This window comes from Vulpes lagopus, chromosome 6, assembly GCF_018345385.1.
Source record: "Vulpes lagopus strain Blue_001 chromosome 6, ASM1834538v1, whole genome shotgun sequence".
NCBI lineage: Eukaryota > Metazoa > Chordata > Mammalia > Carnivora > Canidae > Vulpes > Vulpes lagopus.
The window spans coordinates 114,261,517-114,288,860 of record NC_054829.1 but is presented as its reverse complement, the minus strand read 5'-3'; the positions used below and the strand labels follow the sequence as shown (position 1 = coordinate 114,288,860).

Here is a 27,344-nt window from a genome sequence, read left to right as displayed (position 1 = left end):
AATATTTTATTTGACAGAGAGAAAGAGAGAGAGAAGCAGGCTCCCCACTGAGCAGAGAGCACAATGTGAGGCTCAATCCCAAGACCCTGATCAGACATTAACCAACTGAGCCACCCAGCCTCCCCCCCACCAAACAAATTTTAAAAAGTAACTGTTCCAGAAATCAAATGTTCAGTGATGAACACTATTAGTAGAGATATTTAGGTCACTAAGAATATCGAATGAATTCAAATTCTCAAGTTTATCTTACATCTGAATCAGAATATTAGAATAACATCCTCTTTTTAGGGACAGAGTTATATTTTTATATTCAGTGTAAGCTAATGTGAAGGTGGTATCTATCTATGACCTTGAGGCCCAATGGGCTGCCTTCAGGCTGTTGGGTGAGGCAGACATTACTGAGAATCATTTGGAAAAAAAGAGAAAGCAAGGCTGTGGCAGAGGATGAAGAAAGTTAGGGGACATGGAGAAAATTAATAGTCACCCATAAAGAATAGTGTTCCAGGGGGCTTCTCATCATAGAATATGTTTTTTCCTAAAACGCCTGATTATATGGCCTTTCTGGAATTCCAGGACGCCTAATTTCCACTTGAGATTCTTTTCATTCTTATTTTCATCTGTAACCATACATGAAAAAGCTAGTTCCCAGGGCCTACAAAATCTTCAAAATACGAATTTGTTTCAAAATACTAAGAGGAAACTGTAAAATCTAAACAAACAATGTTTTATCCATGGAACACAGCATTAATTCAGATGCAGTTCAATACAAGTCTTTACTACCACTACAAGTTAACATCTAATGGTGTTTAAAATATTATGCTAGGTATTGTTCAAAGTGCTTTATAAAAATCAGCTCACATTAATCCTTACCACAACTCTGTACAATAAGAACTAGTATTACTGTCCTCTTTTTACAGATGAGGAAACTGAGTCAGAGAGTGGTTATATAACTTGGCCAAGGTCAACAGCCAGTAAGTGGCTGTACTAGGATTTGAACCCATGCAGTCTGGTTCTAGAGTCTATGTGTCCTAGAGTCCAGATTCAATTTAATTTAATGTGCTTATGCAGGTAAATTTTCTTCCAAAATATCATTCAGCAAATATTTATTGAGCATTTATTATGTGCAGGTGCTGACCTACCTGTTAGAGATACAACAGCAATCAGAACAAAACAAAAAGATCCCTGTTTTCATGGAGGGGATATAGATGATATATGAGAAGCAAAAAGAAGATACATTAGATGGTATAAATGCTATGGAGAAAATAAAGCCAGGAAGAGGGAAGGGGAATGCCAGGGGTGACACTATGGGTACAATTTTAAATAAGGTGTTCAAGGACATAGCCTGAGTAGGTGATATTTGAGCAACAACCTGAAAGAAGTGAGGGAATGTGTCATTCTAAGTATGCCTTATATGATATTTGGTAGAGTAAGAGCCCTGGGTTTGGATCCTTGGACTCACGAAAGTACTAAAATAGCCCTGGAGTTACATTTAGGGACTCTGGGATTGCGATATAAAGAGCCTAAGTAGCACATTCTATGAGAGCTCCAAGTTGCTAGTTTAGGAAGGGCAAAATAATGCTATTGAATGAACATTATTAAACAAGCAACAGCTTCTTCATTTATTTTGAGCTGGAATTTGTGTAGGATTGCTTCGTGACTTGGCAATGTTGAAAACTTCATGGAATCATTCTTCCCAGTTTCTTTTTTTTTTATTATTTATTTATTTATGATAGTCACACACACACACACAGAGAGGCAGAGACACAGGCAGAGGGAGAAGCAGGCTCCATGCACTGGGAGCCCAACGTGGGATTCGATCCCGGGTCTCCCGGATCGTGCCCTGGGCCAAAGGCAGGTGCCAAACTGCTGTGCCACCCAGGGATCCCCTCTTCCCAGTTTCTAAAGTTAATATACTATTTTACTCTGTCTGGGTTACCAACTGGTGTAGTATATTCTAGAGTTTTTGGGTGGAGTATCCCATATATGTCTATTAGGTCTAATTGATGTATAGTGTTGTTCAAGACCTTGTTTTCTTCTTATTTTTTTAAATGGTTTCATTCATTTATTTTAGAGAGAGAATAAGTGGGGAGAGGGGCTGAGGGAGAGCGAGAGAGTATCTCAGACTCTGCACGTGGGGCTCGATCTCATGATCCCGAGATCATGACCTGAGCAGAAACCAAAAGTCAGATGCTTAATCAATTGAGCCATCCAGGAGCCCCAAGACCTTAATTTTCATACTGATCTTCTGTCTAGATGTTTTACTCATTATTGAAAGTAGGGTATGGAAGTTTCTTTTTTTTTTAAGATTTTATTTATTTATTCATGAGAGACAGAGAGAGAGAGGTTGAGGCAGAGACACAGGCAGAGGGAGAAGCAGGCTCCATGCAGGGAGTCTGATGTGGGACTCAATCCCAGGACTTCAGGATCATGCCCTTGGTTGAAGGCAGGCTCTCAATTGCTGAGCCACCCAGGTATCCCATATGGAAGTTTCTAAGTATTATTGTAGAATAGGCTATTTCTCCCTTTAATTCTGTACTAATCTTCTTCATATTGATTCATTTTGATTCAGCATTTGCTTCATTGCTGCAAACCTTTGACTATAACCCAGAGTTCTGACAAATTTGCTTCAAATAGTTTCTGCTTATTTTTCAATGTTCCTGGAGGCTAGGCATAGCCTATTTCACCAAGGTGAACATGGGTCTCCCAAGGTGACTTTTTGACACAGCTCTCACTAGAGCAGAAAAAAATAATTGTTTTCTAACAGGACATATTTATAGATATGAACATAAAAGCTGACCTTCTCCAGTAGGGGTTTGAAGCCTCATTCCCTGCATCTAGCTCTTTCATTTCATGTCAGCCCTTGAGGAATCCTAGAACTCCATGAACTATAGTCTGAAAAGCACTATTATAAGTCATTATAACCCTCTGATAGTTATGTGCCTGGTGCTTATGACCTGATGTTAGAAACAGTTAAATAATAATTTTGGCCTAGTCTATCTCTTGCTTATTTTTAAACTTACTCATTACTCCCAACTTCTAATGCATTTGCATTGAGAAAATCTGGAAAATACTAAAAGGCACAAAGAATAAAATTATCTATGATCCCATTTCCAGAGATAATTGATATTAATATGTTAACATTTTTCACATTTATTAAATAAGTTAAATTCTGGTTAATATTTTATATATAGAAGTTATCACCTTGGCAATCATTTACTTAACATTGTTATTCTATTCACACCTATATTAATATCATCATGTCTTCTCTTAGATGCTTATTATATAATTTTATGAGAGAAGACTGCATGTGGTGACTAATATTTCAATCTCCACCCTCAATGACTGTCTTTTCCAACACCCTTCAAAAAAACAAAAACAGGTTGATCACTCAGTTGATTAGAGTAATGAGATTTCAAAATTATAGATTTCAACATCTTTGTCATCTATGCCTACCAATTTAAGCCTTGTTCTATTGAGGTTGTTTTTAAACTTTAAAAAGCAGAATTCCTTTTTTATTTCGAAATGAAATCTTTTATAAAATCCTAAAATTTAAATAAACAATACTTGGGATCCCTGGGTGGCGCAGCGGTTTGGCGCCTGCCTTTGGCCCAGGGCGCGATCCTGGAGACCCGGGATCGAATCCCACATTGGGCTCCCAGCGCATGGAGCCTGCTTCTCCCTCTGCCTGTGTCTCTGCCTCTCTCTCTCTCTCTCTCTGTGTGACTATCATAAATAAATAAAAATTAAAAAAAAAAAAAAAAAAGATTAAAAAAAAAAAACAATACTGAGCTTTTACGGTTTAAGTATGTACATGTGTGTAGCTGGAAGAAGGTAGTTTGTTCAACAGCCAATCCTGCTTAGTCTTCCTAACTCCAAAACCATGATGCAGAACCTCAGGGCTCTGGGACAGAGTATTTGAACATCGCATTGCTGTGTTAAATGTCCTCGGTCAGTACTTCTAACGAATTGAGTGACTGGCACCACCTCCTATGGTTGTTCAGACAGTGCTTCAATGCATTCAAAGAGTATTTATTGAAATCAAAGACAAGAAATCTCAAAAGGGAGGAATGGGTTAGTGCATATCTGTTACTAGTACTTGAAAAAAACCCTCAGGGGTGTCTGGATGGCTCAGTAGTTTAAGCGTCTGTCTTTGGCTCACGTCATGATTCCAGGGTCCTGGGATCGAGCCCTGCATTGGGCACCCTGCTCTGTGGGAATACTACTTCTCCCTCTACCTCTGCTGTTCCCCCTGCTTGTACTCTCTCTCTGTATCAAATAAATAAATAAATAAAATCTTTTAAAACAAACAAAACAAGACAAAAAGACCTCACAAAGTATCCCCTCTGGAGAGTAGTAAATCAGTAGTGAGATAGGTTAGTAGTATCATTATACTATTATGTTACAAGAGAAGTCATTCAACAAGTATTTTTCGACCAGGATTGTATTAGTGGTTGCAGAACACAACAAAATATAAATGAATAAATATTTATTTCTATGCTCAAGGTACTGTTTGAGGGATTGTGGAAGCTGCACAGATGGTAAAAGTATAGTTTCCCTTCTAAAGGATACTTAATACTCTAATATGGAAGAAAACTTACATAACATTGGGCTATATAAAACAAGCAAATGTGCCAGACAATGTCCAAGAAAATTTTGGTGTTTTTTTGAGTTGAAGGTAGAAAAATTTTGAAAAATGACCAGCCCAGGAAATAGGCTCATCAATAGGTAGCTGTTATACAATGCAGGGGGTAATAACTAACACAAAAGAAGGTTAAAAAAAAAAGTATGGAAGCAAATACTTCACTGCCTTGATCCTGAAAAGGTAACTTTCTCCCAAAGAAGAAATCTTGGTGTATGAAATAGGTGGAAACAAATTAAATGTGAAGTTTTCACAATTGGTATGTTAGAAATACTGAGAACAGAAATCAATGTGAATTCTAGAGGGAAACTTTATGAAGTTGGCATTTGAGTTGAAAAGGATGGGTAGAATTAGGATAGGTGGGGAAGTATTACAGGTTAATGAGAACAATATGCACCAAGGGCCAAGAGGCAGTTTCCATGAGAAAGATGGAAGACAGCAATCTGGCTGGAGCAAAGGGTGTCTGGCTAGACATGAGGTTGGCTGAGTAGGGTGGAGACACATTAATGGTGGGATATATGGATGGCAGCTGCTGTAGGCCAAGATGGAGATAAAAGGGAAGCTGCAACAAATAACAATTAGTTATGATGACTATACAATTCTCAAAGGAAACTATAATAGAGGTATATAGCAGTGATGATGGAAGAGAAAAAAAAACAAATGTATAAAATTCTAGAAGACAGAGAAATAGCCTGCTGTACCAATCAACACGATGATTGGAATACTCATTCAATCTGGAAAAGAGACAAAAATGGAATAAAGATAAAAAGAGGATAACTTAAGAAAAACCCATGCTTTCAGATAAAAATTAGTGAAGTTTTTTACTGTTGGAGAGGTTACTCTATGAAATTAGTTTAATTCCTAGAATGATCATGAGGATCATTTATTATGTGGACATACTTAACTAGATAGCTGCCTGAAGAAACCTGCATTATTACCTTAGATTAAAGCATAATTTATCACCTCCCTCTCGAGAACTTAGTGCACTTGAACTTCAGAAGTTTGGAAAGTCTTCCTGAAAATATCTATCTTTGATCTAATTGTTATGGCATTCTCATTCAATATCTTCTCTACCCTAGCTCCAGGCAGACTAACTGCACTGACAGTATTGTGAATGTGCTGGATGACCGTTGCAGTGTAATAACTCATTTTGTGGTTTCTGATGCATCTTTTCCACTGGACATATCAGGCAGAAAGGTTAAGGGTGTGGGGAACGCTGAGCTCCTACATCCTAACAGTGTACCTGGATTTCAGTAAAGTACTTTCTTTGAAATTGCTTTTAGGAGGGCACAGGATGTGATGAGCACTGGGTGTTATATGTTGGCAAATTGAATTTAAATTTTAAAAAATCTTTTTTAAAAAAGGAATTAAGTTGCCTTTTATTTAAAGACATAGAAAATTCCACCACATACTCCATATTCATTTCTGTCATGTGGAATAATCAAGAATCACTGGAATTTTTACAGAGAGGAAGCCAGAAGAGGTGACAGGCTCTTTCAATGGAATGTAGTCTGAATGATCCCTCCCTGTTTGCATTAATTGCTCTCCCAAATGTGACAGACCTTCCTGACTCAAGAGATCAGACTCTCTAGTACCAAGATGTAACTTTTTGCCAAGGACAAGTTTAAAACCACTTCAGAACTTTTTCAGTTTATGTCAGGCTACTTCTAATAATTCCAATAATTTTTATCAATCCTATTTCAATAATTAGAAGCAATTGACTCAACCTTGCCATTGAGAAGAATGCTTCCTTCATTAGTATGGGCAATAGCTTACTTGCCTCCAAAAATTTTTGTAAAACCTCAATGTCACTTATGATAAGGGCTTTTCCAATCTACTACCAGCCTATAATTTGGGCTACAACATACAGCCTAGCTAATTTTCAGGTAATGGTCTTGTCATTCCCATTTGCATTCTACAAAGCAAATGGACAATGCTATTTTCTTTAAGGTAGTATATCGTCTTTGCTCTATTATTGGGTAATAGATTTGGAGGCAAATTAAAGCAAGGGTGGGGCATCTATAGAACAGCATTCGAAGTGCTGGATTTGGAATCAATTTTAAGCTTATAATTTTTTTTTTTAATTTTTATTTATTTATGATAGTCACAGAGAGAGAGAGAGAGAGAGGCAGAGGCACAGGCGGAGGGAGAAGCAGGCTCCATGCACCGGGAGCCTGATGTGGGATTCGATCCCGGGTCTCCAGGATCGCGCCCTGGGCCAAAGGCAGGTGCCAAACCGCTGCGCCACCCAGGGATCCCAAGCTTATAATTTTTTAAATAACCTTAGGCTATGTACTCTTTTTGTATTTCACTTCCAAATTCTGCAAAATGGTATTATTACAGCTTCAAAGAGGTTTTGTAAAGATTTAGTGGTACACGGTCATATCTTCATTCATATCACACTAAAAGAACCACTTGTTTTCTGAATAATTCAAGACTCAAAATGTGACAAGGAAGAAAATATTTGAATTTAGAGCCAGGGAAAATCCAGGCAGTAGGGTTAAAGAGTTCAGAGCCATGTCACCTCAAAGTATGTTACTCTGGGATATTGATTATTTTAAGTTAAAGGAGCTTGAGAAATAGTAGGCAAAAGAGGGGCACTCTGACCTTCCTTAATTTCTCCTGACAGGAGATAAAACTGCCATGTGAAAACTGCTTTCCCTCTACCAGGAGGAAGAAAAACATTCTTATCACCAGAGATGGGGAATCAGGCTGAGAAATCTGTACAAACAAACCTTGGTACACTAATGCTTATCTTCGTCTTTCTTCACAATTTACTACCCTGGCCCAAACCCCTTTGTCTCATTTGGTTCTTCGCCTAAAAGGAGTAAGCTTTCTGTTCTGGTCACTTCTTCATGTCTTCATTCTCTTGTGAAGGTTCTCGTGTACATTTAAAAACCAAAATTAATAAACCTTGTGTGCTTTTGTCCAGTTAATCTATCTTATGTCAGTTTAATGTTTAGGCCCTGCTGGAGACCCAAAGAGGGTTGACAGAGAAGAATTTTTCCTCACCTACAGTTTTGCTGTAGGATGGGATGTCACTGGTTAGACACTGCTCACTCTGGGGTCACTGCAGCTGAGAGATCCTGGTGATGTGGAAAACAAAAGAAAAAGAAATATAGAAAAAAATTAAACTTCCTTATAATTTACAGCCCATTAACAAGTACTTGAGACAGGCAGAATAACCTTCTCCAGGAACTCAACTCTCTCATTATTAATACTTTGCTAAAGGCAAAAGGCAACTTTAGCTTGACATTAGCCTGGCTCCAATATCCTCTAAGTCTTCTTTAACATATAAAATCCCTTTGGAAACTTCCTTTACCTTTGCCTCCCCACCCCCACCCCCAGGATATATGTTAGCAATCATCCTCCAGACATATGGCCCATTGATAGACATCTGAAGGGTTTCACGAATAAGGTTTTACTAGACAGTAGTAAATAACCTTATCCTAATAGCTGTTAGGCCCCCAAGGTCCTGGAAAGCTCACTTTCAAATTTCTTGGAGACTACACTATCCCTAAACCCTTCCCAACTTGAAAGTATAAATTAGTCACTTCTTACAACCCGGGTGCAGTTCTTTCTGCCTGCAGGTCCTGTCCCTATGCTTTAATAAAACTACCTTTTTTTGCACTAAAGACATCTCAAGAATTCTTTCTTGACCACTCATTCCTGCACTCTAACATTTCATATCACGGGGACCTCTGACATAAGCCAGTACAAGGTAAGAATTTTCACCAGTCAGTCTCCTGGGTCTCTGCCTATACGATCCAATCAAAGCAAAAGTGGTAAGAATCTTTCCTCATGTTTTTCCCTTTCCAAATTTAGATTAGCAGGTAGAAACTCTGGTGTGAACTAGTTCTTTAGGCACAGTGATTTTCTGTTACAAGTATTCTTGTTTTCTATTTCAAATGGCTGTAACAAAAAATAAATAAATAAATAAATAAATAAATAAATAAATAAATAAATAAATCTTAAAAAACAAACTCCCTAGACCCCAGCACCCTCAGAGGGTTTACCTCGTTTTCCCCTTCTGTAGGGGTAATACCCCACTGATTAATAGGGTCAACTAATCCCCAAGTGCACCCCAGAACTCACCATCAAACTCAGTAGAGGATCAGGAACTAGGAACTGGTTCTTAACTGACACTGCTGTGACTTTACCATCTGTTTAGAGGATTAATTGCTGTCACCTCTTATTCTGTTCAAGTTTCTGGTCAACCCATTTCATTGTGTATATATCAGGCCACCCCAATATCCTTAGGTCCTTTTAATACCCATCATACCTTTCTAGTTTCTGACTCCTCACCAATGTCACTGTACGATTTAATGAGAAAAGTGTTTTTTATTTTCCTGCCCTCAGATCAAACTGCAAACTTCCTGTTTTCCCTAATGGAAACCCATCTCAACTAAAAATCTTCTGAAGAGGATGCAACGTTAAAGGATGTCCCAGCTAGTGCCTGGGCCTCACCTGCAAATGAGATTGGATTGTTACAGCAACACAAGTTGTGCATATTACCTGGGAAAAGGAATAAACTTCTCCCATCAGTACCCCAGTGCCTCCCTCATGAGTGCACAGTAAGGTATTGAACCTACTCTCTTTTACAGCAGGGTATTTACTTTCTAGCTCTGTAACACCATAATCTTACCAGTAAAGAAAGGAAAATCTAATTCAGACTGGAATCAATCTATTGATTTGTATAAGATCTGAGAGCCATTAATGCCTTTTTAATTCCTCATCACCCCATAGTTCCTAATTCAACTACCATTCTTTTTCTTTTTCTTTTTTTTTAAGATTTTATTTATTTCCTTTAGAGAGAGAAAGAGCTGGAGCAGGGGGAGGAGCAGAGGGGGAGAGAGAGGGAGATAATCTCCAGCAGACTCTGTGCTGAGCACAGAGCCTTATGTGGGGTTCCTTCCTATGACCCTGATATTTTGACCTGAGCTGAAACCAAAAGGCTTAACCTACTGAGCTACCCAGGCACCCTTCAGCTACCATTCTTATCTCAATTCCTGCTAATGCAGCCTGATTTATAGTAATTAAGCTCTGCTCAAATTTCTTTTCAATTCCAATGTACCTGACTCACAATTCCTCTTTTCATTCACATTTAGAGGGAGGTAAGTAACTAGACTGGTATACCTCAGGGGTATTACAAGTCTCCCTCAATATTTTCTCAAGTCCTTAAAGCCAACTTAGATTCCAAGGCTCCACTCTTATTCAGTATGTTGATGTTCTTCTACCTTGTAACCAAACTGAGCAGTATGCTCATATAGGAGCTGAAAGAGGCCATAAGACCTCTTAATCTAAACTTCAAGGGGTACAAACAACTGTTACCTACTCAGGACAGGAGATATCTCAAGGCATTCAAAATGCCATCAGTCAGTTTTGTATATCCCTCTCTCACAAATGATTGAAAAAAAAAAAGCTAAATAAATTTCCAGGGGCAGCTGGCTATGGCCGTAAATGAATTCCTAACTTTGCTGCCCTTGATTCTCCCAAGATGCTACTTCAGAGCCCATTACCAGGCCCACCTTAACCTCCTTTAAAGGCTGAAATTCGCACTGTCGACACCAGCAAGTCTCAGCTTACTAATTTTGACAAAACTTTTCACCTATATTATCATGAAAATTACTGGGATTGCTGTAGGAATTCCAGGAAAACCTTTGTCTCTCAGTTAAGTCCTTTCTGTCAGCTGGGTCCCCTGACAGCAGGCATGCCATGATGCCTGCATGCACTAGCATCAGCTGCCTCCTTGCCAGAGCCGGTACGCTTAGATCAGGCTCCCCATTCACCTGTATGTTCCTCATGCTTCGTCTGCTCTCTTACAAGTTCATATGACAACACCTCTCTTCCTGGTGGCAAATCACCCATGAATAGGTCCTTATTATCCAACCCCTTTCATCTTCCATTGCTGTAACACTTCAAATCTGACTACTCTATTATCCCTTCCTTGTAATGGATGGAGTCACTTCACCCCACAGGATTGCTTTGCAAATACAGAAACTCTCTCAAAGCAATGAGAGGATCTCTTAGATATTGCCTTTACACAACCCAGACTTAAGTTCTTCTTTTTTTTTTTTAATTTTATTTATTTTTGAGAGACACTGAGAGAGAGGGGGGCAGAGACATAGGCAGAGGGAGGAGAAACAGGCTCCATGCAAGGAGCCCGATGCAGGACTCAATCCGGGAATCCGGCATCACACCGAGCCAAAGGCAGACGCTCAACCGCTGAGCTATGCAGGTGCCCCCAGACTTAAGTTCTATTTTGTGATAGTTCCTACAGAGGAGATTTCTGGGAGAAACTTAATAACTGGTCATACCATAGTTTCTCTACATAAAACACCTGGGCACACTCTCTGCCCCACTATAGTCAGCCCAAGATGCTAACCGTATAGCTCTCACCAGAGCCTGAACACTGGCAAAAGGGAAAACTGGCACAGTTTACACCAATTCTAGACATGCTTTTGGAGTCCTTCAGGCTTTTGGCACAATCTGGAAATCCTGAGGATTCTTAACCTCTGCTGGTTCATTTTGCCAATGGGCATATCTGCTGCTATATACAAGCTATTCACTGCAGCTAAAATTGTTAGTTTACTATGTAGCCATACTAAGGTGACAGCTACTGTATCTCTAGGGAATAATAAGGCTGACACGGCTGCTATATATGCAGTTGAAAATAGAGCCCCTTTCCTTTTCCACTTAATTTATAAACCTGCCTTTATCCCTGATATTATTAACTATTCAGGCAAATATCCCACAATCTTGAAAAAGACAAATGAATACAAAAGGGTGCCAAGTGATTAGAGATTATATATTGGGTCAAAGAGACTTCCTGAGGCCCCCTTTCTTTTCACCCTTCAGCTTGTACTTATCTCCCATCTGATGGGATATCCCATCATATTGGTACGATGGGAGATAGTTAAGGAACTAAAAGATAATTTTTTCTTCCTTGGCATCTACAAAATTTCTGACCAAGTTATTTCCCAATGGACAACTTATAAATCTCACCAAATTTCTGGAGGAAACAAACATACCTCAGGAAATCCTCTAAGGCCCACATTGCCCTTTGTGGGACTCCAAAATGGATTCCATAGATTTATTTCCAGTGTCAAGCTATTCCCACTATTTGGTTATTGTCTGTATATTTAGTAGGGGGGACTGAATGTTATCCAACCAGAAGTACCAACACTACAACAGTGGTGAAGAATTAATAACTGGGAGTATTCCTTGTTTTGGCATTCCTTTATGGGTTGGGTCAGAGAAGGAACATATTTTACAGCAGAAATTAACCACTTGCTCATAAAAACTTAGGGGTGCTCATTAAAATTTCATTTTCTGTACCATCCCTAATTCTTAGGACAAACAAAACATATAAATCCAGATATCAAAAGGACTATAGGAAAAACCTGTCAAGAAACTGGATTTAATGGCCAGGAGCATTACCTCTGGTCCTTATAAATATTTGGAATACTCCAAATAGAAAACATAGATTAACATCTTTTGAAATAATGTTTGGTCACTCTATTCCTATTGGCATCTCTAAATTTTCTATTCCTGGATTAGGAAATAATGTTTGAAATAATGAAATAATTATTGAAATAATTGAAATAATGTTTGGTCACTCTATTCCTATTGGCATCTCTAAATTTTCTATTCCTGGATTAAGTAAACATTATTGGAGTGTAAGTGAAAAATCTGATGCTACTGATGTGATGTGGGCTGGGAGTGAATGGTCAAAAAAGAATTCTTGTGACAGTGCAAAGAAGTTGTTTTTACTATAGCAGGTGACAGGAACCATGGGCAAATAAGAGCTGCAATGTGATTGTGAGTAGCGACTGATTATATACTTTAAGTTGGGAGGGGCAGAGACAAAGGAATTTTCCAAAAGTATTTTCATATGTTAAAGAAGACTTACAGGATCCTGGAGGTCGGACAAATGTCAAGTTAAGATTGCTTTTTGCCTCTAGCAAAGCATTAACATTATGGCAGTTGTGAGTCTCTTGAGGAATGTCATACTCTGCCCGCCCCAAGTATTTGTCAACAGACTGCAAGTTGCAAGGAGATTTAATTTTATCTACATTTCTTCACGTCACTATGACTAGCTATATACAAGACCTAACTAGTATAAATGGAGCATATCATCAACAAGTAAAAATGTTGAATGCGAAGCTTTGCCATTAGAGGAAAGCACATATTATCACCTCACTGAGAAGACTTTTATGAAGTACTGCTAACCACTCACACTGCTATCAAAATAAAGGGAAAATCCTCCTGAAGTTACACAAGCCTTGCCAACATACACCAGGATCAGCACTCCCGGGACAAATAGAAGACCATTCCTAAGATGACCTTAAAGTAAATATTTCCCAGGCAAATTCCCAAGTCCCAGAAGCAGACAACATCATGAGATAGATAGCTTTTCCCAAGATCACAGATCAAGAACCTTCACTTCCACCTATTTTCTCCCCCACGGGGTCTCCCTACTCCCAGGGGGAACTAAGAAAGAGGAAAAAAAAATCTTCCTTTTAACAAAGCCTCCCCTTTCTTTAGCCACTTATTAAAAGGGTGATTGGAGGGGTGCCTGGCTGGCTCAGTTGGTGGAGTATATGGGACTCCTGATCTCCAGGTTGTGAGTTTGTACAGAGATTACTTAAAAATAAAATCTTCAAGGAGATTGCTTGTCTCAATCTATCCTACTCTCCCTCTGATCCTCTGCTATGGACTGTCTTTCAAACTGTGTCTCACTTAACTCTTGTTTTCTCAGCAGGTTATGCAGAACTGACACCCCATTAAATCACTTTTCCAAACCTTGGCCACATTAACTAATCGATCTGATTGTTGGTTATGTCAACATCTAGATCTTGCAAAAGAACCTGAAATTAATTTTTATTCCTGCGAATATGACCAACTGGTGGACCAATTTGGGAAAATGGATATATGACAGGGTATGGCATCCATGACCAAAAATACACATCATTCTTCAGTTTTTGGTGAGTCAATTGTACATGGAAAAACCTCTATGGAAGCTCAAGGACTGTCCTTTGCTCAAAGACATTAGAAGGGAGTTTTTTCCTTTTTATTGAAAATCTCGATTTCCTTTTTATTGAAAATCTCGATGGTACTGGACTTTTCCCACATGACATATCAAGTCAATACTACAATCAAACTTTTTGGTCTGATTCCACAGGTGGCATCCTCAAGCCTCTCATGAAGGTCAGAAATCATTTCATTACTGACTCTTATGGTACACTTACCAAACCACCAGATTTTACAGCAGGTTCCCAGTGTAACCTGGGAGCAGCTGAGTTGGCAAAGGCCAAAGATCACATATGGGGAAACCAAAAATTTGCGCTAACCTAATCATATAACAAAACCATGCCTTATTGCTGCTGAGGCCTAATTGCAGGCCTCCTATATCCGATATTTCACAACCTGTTCTTCTAGAGACTGACAGGAATACACAGAAGATGGAGATGTGCAGATGCCAATAAGGCAGGTGACAAGATACATCAGACCCCAACTTAGTAGGTCAAAAGTTTCATTCTGATTTCATCCATGAATGGTACTGGTCTTTTTTTTTTTTTTTTGAAGATTTTATTTATTTACTCATGAGAGACACACACACACACACAGAGAGAGAGAGAGAGAGAGAGAGAGAGAGAGAGAGAGAGAGAGGCAGAGACACAGGTAGAGGGAGAAAGCAAGTTCCATGCAGGGAGCTGGATGTGGGACTGGATCCTGGGACCCCAGGACCCCAGGATCACACCCTGGGCTGAAGGCGGCGCTAAACCGCTGGGCCACCCAGGCATCCCGGTACTGGTCTTTTTATCTTATGTGATGATAAGGCATACAAAGAGTTCTACCTAGATGGTCAGGATGATGAGGACTCAGATTCCTGATACTCTCTGTCCTGGTACTCCACCTTAAATGCCAGCCCAATTACAAACTTAGGGTCCTTTGGTCTTAAAGTAGTGCCACATGAATACACTAAACAAGATGTTACAGAAAACTGGCTTGTGCATCACAATTCTAAGTTCTTTTTCAATATTGGGCTCCCTTTTCCCAGGCTTTCAAACTTTTGAGTTGGAAAAGGCAGTTCTAAATCTTTCCACAGAAATATAACAGGATTTCAGTATCATTACACACACATTGGAAGCCCTTCTATCATCAGTTAATAGTTTAGGCTTTCTGTTATACTCCAAAGTTACCTCTCCCTAGACACACTGACAGCCCCAAAGGAGGAGTTCAGGCAATCACTGGTGAAGAATGCTACTTCTATGTAAATTGCTTGAAACAAATAGTGTTTAACCTGCACCTTTTGAAAGACCAGATAAACACTCTCCATCAGATAAATGAGGTTCAGCCATTCTGTTGGGCTGACCTATTTCTAGGGATAGGAGGCTGATTTAACAGGATATGAGGAAATGTGCTTTGATTTATTTCCTATGTATTCTTATCCTAACCTATTCTTTTCCTTTGCAGATAGATCCCTTGCCACTTGGCTGCTAACTTAATTTTTTTTTTTTTTCTCCACAGCCACCAATTCAGCTTTCATGTAAAACTTCTAAGGAACTTTCAGACAGAGGAAATGAAGGAGTTCAGAGTGTGTCACCCCAAAATACACTGCTTTGGCATATTAAGTTAAAGGAGCCTGAGAAACAGCAGGTGCAAGAGGGCCACTCTGACCTTCCTCAATTCTTCCCAACAGGAGATAAAACTCCTATGTGAAAGGTGCCTTCCCTCTACGAGGAGGAAGAAAAACATTCTTATCACCAGAGATGGGGCATCAGGCTGAGAAATCTGTACAAACAAACCTTGGTACCCTAATGTTTATCTCCCTGTCATTCTTCACAATTTACCACCCCTGACCCAAACCCCTTTGCCTGGTTTGACTCTTTATCTAAAAGGAGTAAAGCTTTCTGTTCTGGTCACTTCTTTTATCTTCATTCTCTTGTGAAGGTTCTCATGTGCACATAAAAACCAAAAAGTAATAGACCTTGAGTGCTTTTCCCCTGAAGTCTCATCTTATGTCAGTTTAATGCCTAGGCCCTGCTGGAGACCCAAAGAAGGTAGGTAGAGGGGTATTTTTCCTCACTTACAATGGCCATTTTCTTTCTGCTAGCACTCTCATCTCATAGGGGGTCACATTCCCAAAACCTTGGGGTTACCCTTAAATTCACTCCCATGAGGTACATGCCACAGTCTCAGGATTTGCTCTCGGGCCTCCTTAGAAGCCCCGGCTCTTAGTTACGACGTCCACCTCATTATAACTGTTTCAGGAATAAAAAGGTGTAACGTGCCATATACACAATACAAACCCTATCAGAGGGGGCCCTAAACCCTTGGCAATAAGGACCCGAAAGAAATACGGGGATAAGGAAAGGTGACCGTGGGCAGTTCCTGGGTGGGATCCAGCACCTGACGTCCGCGGGACTTGAGGGTGACTTCCGGCGTAGCCAGAGACCTTTTCTTCCAGTGAAACCTGTCTAACCAGCTTTCCCTCAGGGCGCAGCAGAGCCGACGGGGGCGGCCCCGCGCACGCCGCGGCCGGGAGGAGGCCGAGCTGCCTGCCCAGCTGCCTGCCGACCGTCACGGAGACAGCCAAGCGCCGGAAGGCGCCTGCGCGCCGGAAGGAGAGGGGACCAGGCCCGTTTCCGGGGAGGGGAGCGCGCATGCGTAGGCGGCACGCTGTGGCCGTTTGAGGGCAAGGCGAACCCGGAAGTGCGGGACCTGAGGGATTTCTGGCTGCGGCGGGGCGACGACTGGTGGGTGATGGAGGCGGGCGCAGCAGCAGAAGATGGTCGGGACGGCCCCCGTGAGCGGCTACGCTTGGGCGAAGCTGGGAGGCAGCAGCAGAACCACGAAGTGCGGCCTCAATCCACAGCCGACCGGTTTCCGAAACATTCCTACTGGCTGGATCTGTGGCTCTTCATCCTCTTCGACGTGGTGTTGTTCATCTTCGTGTATCTTTTACCGTAGTGAGTACTCTGAATGCGGAGTTGAACGGGTAGGGAGCCAACCACTACAGTGTGGGCGTAGGCCAGGTAACTGAATTCCAGAGAGTAGGGTATGCCCAAAATAATAATCCAGCTGGCCAAGTGGCAGAGTCGACTGGGGGTGCTGGGGGTCGGGATGAGACTGGAAGTAAAGTGTTCTTCCTGGGCACCTTAGGGTCTTCAAAGAGGTGTGGAAGGAACTTGGCTTCATAATTTCTTCTTATGTTTTGGAATGAAACCGCCTGGGGTTGGGGGCACCTGGGTAGCTCAGGTCATGATCCCCGGGGCCTGGGATCCGCGTCAGACTCCCTGGGGAGCGGGGAGCCGGCTGCTCCCTCTTCCTCTGCCCCTCCCTTCCACTTGTGCTCTCTCTTAAAAAAATAAAATCTTACAAAAGAAAAAAAAAAAAAAAGAAAAAGAAACCAGCTGGGTTTGAGTTCCTCTAGTACCGCAAAATTAGAGATACTATTTAGCTTTTCTGAGCTTCATTTTTCCCATTTACCACTTGGGACCAGTAGTAACCAGGTCATAGGGGTGTAGTGAGGATTAAATGACATAGTACTTGATTCAAAAGCGATGTGCATGTTTGCCTGGCAGCAGTAAGCGCTCACCGAAAGGTGTTGTTGGCTGTACTACACAGTTTGACGTCCCGTAGGCCAGGTAGAGATCTCAAACAGGTCCAAATATGAACGCTTAATAACGTCTTACTAAGACGTTATTTTTCAGGGTCCCCATTTCGGTAAATGTTAACTCATTCTGAAAAGACAGTTTTGGAAAGGGTAAGGGAAGGAAGGATAAGAAAGGGCAGGGGAGCAGAACTAGAAGAGGGAGACAGGACTGAAATGATGAGGGAAAATTCAGGAGAAGCTGAAGAGAGAACCTGTGGAAAAGCAGCGCAGCTCATTTGGTTGGACATTAGGGAGCTCGCTTGGACTTCAGGGTTGTTTGCTTAACCATAAGTTAACTTTTCTCCATCATTATGCTTAAGAATTTGTAATCCTTGATAGGCAATTATATCTTCCTTCCCCACCTCCAAAATTTTGGCAAAGATTTGGGCATAAACTCATTGTATCTAAGGCCCCATTGTTGCTGGTCTCTTGGATAGTGTGACAGATTAGAAGGCAGAAGGTTGAGTGGGTGAATGGAAGAGATGGGGATTTCTATAAAATCCTCTGCCCAACCATTAGTCTCTCCACTCTCCTCTGCTTCGCCTTTTTTTGCTAAAGACTGATATCTCAAATATGAGATATTCTTTCTTTCCTTTTTCTTTTTTTAAATGACACAAGTTTTAAGTTTTGGGTAGAAAATGGAAGCCTTAGGAGGTATACTCCAGGCTTTCTCTCTCTCTCTCTTTCTCTCTCATCAACATATGAATCATTTAGGAATAGGTAAATGACTGAGACAACCTGGATTTTCAGATATTGGGGTAAAGTATTAAAATGGGAAGGAGACATTGTTGACAAATATTTGGTTTTTACAGAATGGTTTGCCTGATGTCTAGATTAAGAAGTTGGTTCCTGGAGTGGATTCTGAGAATGACTACAAACCTCTTGAACAAAGAAGACAGGATTGTGCAACAGAATCTCAAACTGAGGGACTTTTCTTTCATTTTACATACTCTTATTATTCCTTTTGGGGACTATATTAAGTGGGTAATGATCTCACCCATTCATAGCTAAATTCTTAAAACTAGACTGATTCATGTTTAAAAACTTTTCAAAATCTGATGGCTTTACAGGGGCTGAATATTAAAACATTTCTATGTAAAGGTTTAGTGTATTCATTAAGAAATATAGTAATGTCTTGCCTTTAACGTTTTAAGGATTAGCCAGATTAGTATAATACAAAAATGTAAAATATTAAAGTGAAATATTTAAAAATAAATTACTCAAAAGGGAAGGATTTTGAGAAAAAGGAGTTAAGAGCTATACAGAAAATATAGGCCCACAATGTCCTAGCTGTAAGTACCAGTTTTTTAGATTAAGTGGGCCTCTGTTGATGGCTGCCAGATTGTTAATCTCAGAGAAAGTATATAAATATAATATCCAACATGGGAAATCTAGTGTGCATGTCCTCTTACCTTTGTTTTCTTTTCAGTTCTTGAACTCCCCTAAAATAAGAATATGTCTGAAACCTATTTATTGTGATTGCATTAAGAATGCTTGTGGCCAAAATGTGTTTTTTTATATAATGGTTATACCTTAAATACTTCAGCAGAGTCATTTCAACAAATATTTGAGCACTTACTCTGGGCCAGGTACAGAAATGAGCAAAAAAGACAAAAAATCCTTGCCTTTATGGAGCTTACATTCTTTCTCTAAATGTTAATAAGAATTTACATTCTAGGAGTGATCAACTAGTGTTTAATCAGAAAGTTCACACTCCCAAAGCAGCTACTAAAAGCCGTCAGAAGCTATTCCTCTTACATAACAGATGCTCCTTTAAGTAACAGATGTTAGAAATGGGCTCTTTTTGAAATTGGTGACATTTGATACATGTGAATTGCCTAAATATTTTGAAGATATTCCCCTCCCTTAGAAACAGGGCATAGATCTGGTAAACTTTATATCCTTTCCCTCTTAGAATAGCATTTACAGTGAAATGTGGGACTGATTTTGGTAGATTTTAATTGCCTGTTGCCCACTACAAGGTAACAGTAATGCCTATGGGGTATTGTTGCATCTGTCTGGAGTGAACCTTTTATGCAAAAATTGAAGCACCTAAAGAAACACAAAACTGAAATTTCATTGAGTATACCAAACAGTGCAAACTTTTTCTGATTGCTAATAATTTTGTCCAATAAATGTTTATTGCCTAGCTAAATTTGGTCTCATTTGGATTTTGCACTTGTTTAAACTACTTGGTAGGTAGCAGGGTTGTGAAAGGATCAGCAGTTCTCATGTAGCTTAATGTTGGTTACACACAAAGATTTATAGTCTGTACTACCTTTCGGAGCCTAAAATCAGCCCACTACCACCACTAAATATTAAATATTCTGAAAATGATCTTAGTGTTATGACATAACTATAAATGATGCCAGTATAAGGGTTGAATCTTTTCTACAGCTGATGAATAAGAAATCATACCTATCACTTACCTGTGCCATCTCAAGTAGTGACTGCTTATAGAAACCACACTTGAAGGCTAAATGGGTAAAAGGTCACTGGGTCAAAGGGTGAGGGACACCAAGAAAAGTTGGCAAACTTGCTATGACAAAAATAAAGAATAACAGAAATGTGATTTTAATCTGATAAATTCTGTTGTAAATTTCAAAAACTTAATTTCATATAAATGAAATGATTTTTTTTAAAGATTTTATTTATTCATGAGAGACACAAAGAGACAGAGACACAGGCAGAGGGAGAAGCAGGTTCCCTGTGGGGAGCCTGATGTTGGCTCGTGCCCTGAGCCAAAGGCAGATGCTCAACCGCTGAGTCACTCAGACATCCCGAAATGATTATTTTAATAACCATTTGAAATGAACTGGCTGACTAGTAATTGTGATGAAGTTTTCAGGAGTCTGTTAATCTGAAAGTTTAGAATAGAAACCTCTCCACATATCTAGTCCCTAAATGGCATGGGAATACATTCAGAGACTATAGGATATTTTATTTAAGGTCATTAAGGTTACTTATTGTAGGGCAGCCCGGGTTGCTCAGTGGTTAGCGCCGTCTTTGGGCCAGGTTGTGATCCTGGAGACCTGGGATCAAGTCCCACATCAGGCTCCCTGCATGGACTCTGCTTCTCCCTCTGCCTCTTTGTGTCTCTCATGAATAAATAAATAAAATCTTTTCTTTTTTAAAAAAAGGTTATTTATTGTAAATTATGTTCTAGGATAAGAGTTATCAAACTATGGCCAATGGGCCAAATATATAGCCCACTACCTCTTTTGATCAGGCCCATGGGCTAAGGATGATTTTTACATTTTAAAGTAGTTGAAAAAAAAAAAAAAGACTATTTGATGCCATGTGATGAAAATTGTATGAAATCCAAATTTCTTTTTTTTTAAGATTATTTATTTATTTATTCATTTATTCATTCATTCATTCATTCATTCATTCATTCATGAGAGACAGAGAGAGAGAGAGGGAGGCAGAGACACAGGCAGAGGGAGAAGGAGGCTCCATGCAGGGAGCCCGACATGGGACTCAATCCCGGGTCTCCAGGATCAGGCCCTGGGCTGAAGGCAGTGCCACCTGGGCTGCCTGAAATCCAAATTTCAACGTCAGTAAAGTTTTTTTGGAAAGCAAATATGCCATTCTTTTGCATACCGTTTATGGCTTCATTCATTATAGTGGCAGAATTGAGTAGTTGTTTGTTACAAAGACCCTATGGTCCACCAAGACCAGATTATTTACTATCTGGCTCTATAAAAGTTTGCCAACTCCCAAAGGAGCCCTGCTTTGGACCTCATGACAATTACGTACTTAGGAGCCTTTAGTGATAATATTTTATGATTAGTGATACTCCCAAGCACCCTTGAACTTTAAGTCGACTTAATTTCTCATAAAATGTGTAACTGATGTGGGGAGAAGTCACAGTTCATGAATGCACAGAGAAGTCCAACCATGTTAACTTAAAAATCAGTTTATCTTAAAAAAGAAATTCTGAACTGGAAGAAACTGATTTCACAGAAAAATAGAAGTCTTAAGACAAGTATTTTAAACATTACAATAATTATTGGTTGCATTATTTCAGAAGTTACCATAATTTTATAATCAGAAGAAAACAGCTATAAAAATTAGGTATCCTAGGAATAAAAATTTTACATGTGAATGATTAGTTAGTAATTATGCATTCAAATCTATATTTGGAGTGTTGAATCTACAAAAACAGTTTCTAGTCTGTTATTACTATTACATGATTTGGGTGGTTACGACTGGATAGTACTTAAATTAGATCTATTTGATGTTACAACTCACCCATGAGTTGAAAATACAAATCTATTGAGACTGCTGTTAAATATAAGAAATTAGTTTATATGTTTCAAATAATACATTTTCAACTGGACATCTTGACCAAATAGAAATTTTTAAAAAGTTACACAGAAAGTTGTTAAAAATACTTGAACCCATTTTCTGGTATTTTACAATGTTATAAAAGCAGTCATTAAATACACTGATACTTCAAATACAATTTTAAAAACTTTACAGTATTTACAAACCTTCCATACTAAAAGTTATGTTAAAAATGAGCTTTCTTAAAAGATAGTTTTAGTTCATATTCAAGTATTTCTAAATTAAGAGAATATAAAGTGATAATTACCTACTGTTACAGTTAGAAAAGGCTAGTAAAAGCTTCTCTAGGTGGAAGACAATAATTGACCAAGATTTCATAACTGGGTGAGATTAGGTTTTTACAAGCAATTATTTTACTTATTTAAGTAAATTATTTTACTTAGGAATACTAATTTAAAATGATTTACATTTTAGAATATTTTAACAATGTATCAAGTTGGTAAAAATATTAAATTTACTAATTAGTTTATAGAGTTGAGTTATATGTATGAAGTTTATTAACGTAAACAAATTTTTAATTCTGTAATTTTCCATTTTTTTAAGTGCAATACAAAACTTAGCCATATCTAGTTTACCAACTTAATACAAAATAAAATGACAACTAATGAAAAAAGGCAACTAATATAACTTAATTTCATTTATAAGGTCATCATGATAATGGAAATTTCATTTAAAAAAAAAAAAAAAGCCCTCTCCATGAAAGGGTGAAAGGACTTTTTGTTTAGAATAGAAAAATGGGAAGTATGCTCAAATTAATATATTTCATTAAAATTAAACCCTCTATATGAAAGTAGAAATTGAATCTGGAAACATACTTTCAGTCTCAAGAATCTGAGTATCACTAAAATGGGTTGACAATCTATAAAGAGGTAAGATGATAGCAGGGAAAATTTAGGCAGTCACAGTGAGATCCCCTGAAGGCCCTAAGTTAATTTCTAACACTGGTTATTAGCAGCCCAAAGTGAACCAAACCAAAATAAAACTTTTCACATTTCATATAAAATTAGAAAAAATGTAACATAAATATACTAGTGTTAAGAATTTCACTTATTTTTAGCTTACGTGTCTGAAGTAAGCTTATCCATACATATGACAGTCAAAGGCCTAATTTATGTTAACCAAGCATTCTGAAGATAAAAGTTCTAGGGGCAAAATTGAGTTTCTTCTATTCTGACCCTAATTTAAAAACTGCTTTATCATTAAGGCTTTTGTTTTCTTCCCCAAATGCTATCAATTTCATGGGTTGATAATTCTAAGACACTTAAAGGGATCATATGTAGTAGACTATCACAGAAGTCAAAAACAAATGGGTGAAGCCCTCTTTTGGTTGGTTACCCATTAGAAAGTGCTTCTTCATAAAGCAAAATACTGCTTTGACTACACAAACTTGTATTAACTGGTATTTTTCAATTAGCATAGTTTATCAATCTACATATGTGAGTATTGGTTAGTTTAATACTTATGGGTCTGCTAGCCACACATAAAGGAACAAATTACAGTTTTATTCAACTACAGCAGTGACTTCTTGCATACCCTCTGGATTTTCTATTTTGCAGGCAAACCAAGGCTATTCAAAGGGAATTTCTAAAATCTCCAGTAAGTTGATCATCACAAAACAATATATATAGAAAGTTAAAGTAATTAAAAATGCCACAGTTTTAGTTTCATGTATCACCAGGTTGGGTCAGTCAATTCCTATTATATTTTCATGGCCTCTGAAAAGTATCAGATTACCATTTTCATCGCTCATCTATTACAATGTATACTAGGTTTATATCTCTGCTCAGAAGGACAGTTTGAACCAAGACTGTTGTGTAACACAGGTGCTATCCTTTCATTCTTAGATAGTACATCATCATTACAAAAGCCACTGCTCTCTGGAACACAGAGCTTGGGTCTCTGATGGTATTTCAGTCTGTATGTATCTGTCATGCAGCTATCAACTGAGAAGTAGGTAGTTAATGAAATGGTCTCATTTGGACAGGTAGAACTAGAGTCTATTTCTGGTTGGCAAAATGCATCAACAACCGTAGCCAAGTCTGCCTGAAAATCTTTAGTTGAAAAGCTGGACAGGTAGTTTGGTGTGTTGCCAACAGGCTCTTTTACTTGAAATGCTTCCCTAAGTCTTTCATCATTCATATATGTACCCTCTTCTGAACCTGGTTCTGAATCCAGACTTAAACTGTGCTTTGGAAGACTAGAAGAATTAGCTTTAAACATCTCTGTAAGCTTGACATTAGGTGTGGAGTCATTTTTCTCTGACTGTGGCACACTGGTTATAGCATATTTCTTTGGTGGCAAAGGAGGCGGTGGATTATGGCTAACAAGTTTTGGCATCTGACAACCATCAGGTCTGCAGGTTGACTGAACTGTATGTTCCCTGGATAGAGAGTTCTCAGAGCAACATTGTTCCATCGTAGTTTGCTGCTGGATGAGGGGAGCAGTTTCTGGCTTTAACCCAACAGGTCTCATGTGTGAAGACCACAATGATGGTGAGACTATTTCACTACTGTTCATTCTTTTTCCAGAAGCAGAATTGTCGTTGTGAAAAAGTAAACCTGTTCTCTCAGAATTTTCTGTATTAAGCCACTCAGAAAATTTGCATTCACTTGAGGTTTCAAGTTTCTGTTCACCTGACTGGTGGATATGCTCTCTTGCTGCATTGTCCTTGAGTAACTGTGGACCTGATGAAGGGAATAACTTTCCATTGATTTCACGTATATGTGATCTGTAACATAAAAACAAGAACAAAGCTAAAACACCTTATACAAATAGGCAAAAATGGAGGAAAAACAAACATTTGTCCTGTAGTTTAATTTCTCAATATACGCTCATTTTTATAACATAACAGAAGTGGGAAGATATTTGTAACCATTAGCATTCTACACTCTGAATCCAAAATTTATGCCAAAATATACAAATGCCTGAAACACCTGTCATTACCAAAATTAGATTTCCAATAATTAAAGGCATAATTAAAAAATTTCATTTCAACTTACAAACACTGAAATTACATTTATTTGTGATAAAATGTAGCACAGACCTAAAAAAAAAGTTATAAGCAAATACTTAAATACCCTAAAAATACTTCTACCAACATTACAAAGTTTATACCAATAGAGACAACTCTAATTTTGACATATAATGCTATAAAAGGATGGTATATTAAAAAGTTTAATCAAAATTACCTTTATTTAGATATTAACTTTTGAGATGAAGATATCACATTGAAAATAATTTTTTTGTCATGAAAATAGTTTTTCTCACATGAATTACACAGAATTCAATCAGAGTGAAATGATGAAAAGAGTTAGAGGCTTTGATAGATAAGTAGATATCCAAATTTCACTCCATGGCTTTGGGCAAATTACTTAATAAAAGCCCCCAATTTTCTCTTATAAAATATCATCTACCTCTTAAGAATGCTATGAGGATTACAACAATCATGTAATCATGTATTGTACCCAGTACTCTGTAGGCCCCCACCCTTAGGCCTATATCCTTTTAGTGGTCCTCAATAATACAGGCATCATAATATTGTAGACCCATTGTTTTTAGAGTAGGAATATGGACTTATAACCTTTATCACACACAGAGAGTTCCTATAGTAAATGCATTTAATGCAAAAGATTTTAGTATTTCCAAATATCTTTGATTACCTTTTTATCAAAGGATTTTTCATTTGTAGATGTGACTCTGGGTGGAACTCATGAGATTTATAGCCTACTTCCAAATTCTTGAGTTCTTTTCTAAAGCCTGAGGCTAGGAGAAAAACAAAATTATTTAAATGATCTTTTATAACTTACTGCACTTAATACTCCTCCATAATTTATGTAAAGTTTCCTATAAATAGGCAATTCTCTTACAACAAAAATCAATTCTTCAAGACTCCGCTCAAAGAATACCTCTTTTCTGAATACTTTATATAAAATGGCTGTTTCTATTATCACTTGAAAATATTAGCAATGCCCAAATAGCACTATTGCTGTTAAACTTTATGGAGCTGTGTGTTTCCCCTGTTATATAAGACACAGTTTTTGCTAACAAAGGGGCAAGGAAATCCTGCATTTGAAGACACGTGCATTGGGCTGAAGTCTGGATTACTTCTTATTGTTTACTAACTTTAAGCAAACCTCTCAATCCCTTATGTTTCCTCATTTATATGAGATAATGACACCATTTCACCTTCCTCACAGGAATATTAGGAACATCAACTGAATTAAAATGTATGGGAGGGTATTATGATTAACATGTAAAATGTTAATACCAGCACTCACTAGCTACCATTTATTGACTGCGGACTCAAGTTGTAAAAGGTTGATAATCATTACTTCATTTAATCTTTGCAACTGAACACCAATTTTACTTGAAAGACAACAGACAAACTGTTACTCAGACTTGTGTTATCTGGCAGAAATTTTCTTGGAAATTAAAGAAGTGTATCTCATTTCAAGGAACACAACTAGCATTATTTATTGCCATTGATAAAATTCAAGCTTTATTTTTTATTTTATTTTATTTTTTTTAAATTCAAGCTTTAGATGAAAATAAGAATTTTGGAAAACTTGCATCCACCACCATGAGTTTTTAGCTTCCCAAGAATTATTATAAAGACTTTCTGCAGCCCTGGTGGCTCAGCGGTTTAGCGCCACCTACAGCCCAGGGCCTGATCCTGGAGACCCGGAATCGAATCCCATGTCAGGCTCCCTGCATGGAGCCTGCTTCTCCCTCTGCCTGTGTCTCTGCCTCTCTCTCTCTCCTCTCTGTGTATTCTCATGAATAAACAAATACAATCTTAAAAAAAAAAAAAAAGACTTTCTGCTAATATTTGTTACGATGTTTTTTTAAACATCTTTTAAAAAGATTTTTAGAATTTACTTATTCACGAGAGACAGAGAGAGAGGCAGAGACATAGGCAGAGGGAGAAGCAGGCTCCATGCAGGGAGCCTGATGTGGGACTCGATCCTGGACCCCAGGATCACGCCATGAGCTGAAGGCAAGACACTCAACTGCTGAGCCACCCAGGCATCCCTAACAAATGTTTTTTTAAAATAATAAATAAATAAATAAATAAATATCAAGTATAGATCAAATAAAAATAAAATATACATCAAATGTATATTTTACATTTATATATATATATATATATATATATATATATATAAAGAAATGTATCAACATTTGGAAGATTGCATAATTTAGCAAACCAATATTCTCTAAATGAGGATATATGGATGTTACAAAATCTTGCATGAGTAAAGTAAATCATTCTTTAAATAAATAAATTTTCCATTATAAGACTAAAACAGTGATTATTAACATATATAGCCTATAAAAACAAAAGTTCCTTGAGGTCCTCAGTATTTTTTAATAGTATAAAAGACATCCTGAGGTCAAACCACTGCTCCAGTTGGTTGAAAATAGTCTTTAAAAAGATCCCAGTCCCAAATGTTCTATGAAACAATCCACCTAACCCAAGGAAGTTAGGTGATCCAACTAATGCTATATAACTTGTGACAGCATTTAAATCAATCCAGGGCTAACTCCAAACTCTTTCTACCTGCAAGCTCTCTTTTGCATATGCCACTAAAATCCAAGGTCATCATACAGAATCTCCTCCTGATGAAACTAGGCCGTTTTTTTGAACATCAAATGACATGATATACTTTATTGTGCTGATACCCACAGAGGATA

General features: G+C 38.2%; 2 protein-coding genes across 4 annotated transcripts in view; one reads left to right on the top strand and one right to left on the bottom strand.

Moving 5' to 3' along the window:
- The first annotated feature begins 13,536 nt into the window (after positions 1 to 13,536).
- Positions 13,537 to 16,615, top strand: C6H4orf3 (chromosome 6 C4orf3 homolog). Its single transcript, XM_041757878.1, has 3 exons — positions 13,537 to 13,581; positions 15,173 to 15,301; positions 16,142 to 16,615. Exons 1-3 carry the CDS (start codon positions 13,537 to 13,539, stop codon positions 16,613 to 16,615), a joined length of 648 nt encoding a protein of 215 aa, XP_041613812.1.
- Positions 16,616 to 21,203: 4,588 nt separating this feature from the next.
- Positions 21,204 to 27,344, bottom strand: part of USP53 (ubiquitin specific peptidase 53) — a 75,017-nt gene continuing 68,876 nt past the window's right edge. For all 3 annotated transcript variants that reach the window (XM_041758955.1, XM_041758953.1, XM_041758954.1), the window contains 2 exons: positions 25,310 to 25,412; positions 21,204 to 24,378 (listed from right to left, as the gene is read on the bottom strand). In XM_041758955.1, the coding sequence (XP_041614889.1) occupies positions 23,397 to 24,378; positions 25,310 to 25,412 (1,085 nt within the window). In that variant the 3' untranslated portion in view covers positions 21,204 to 23,396. The remainder of the gene's footprint in view (positions 24,379 to 25,309; positions 25,413 to 27,344) is intronic.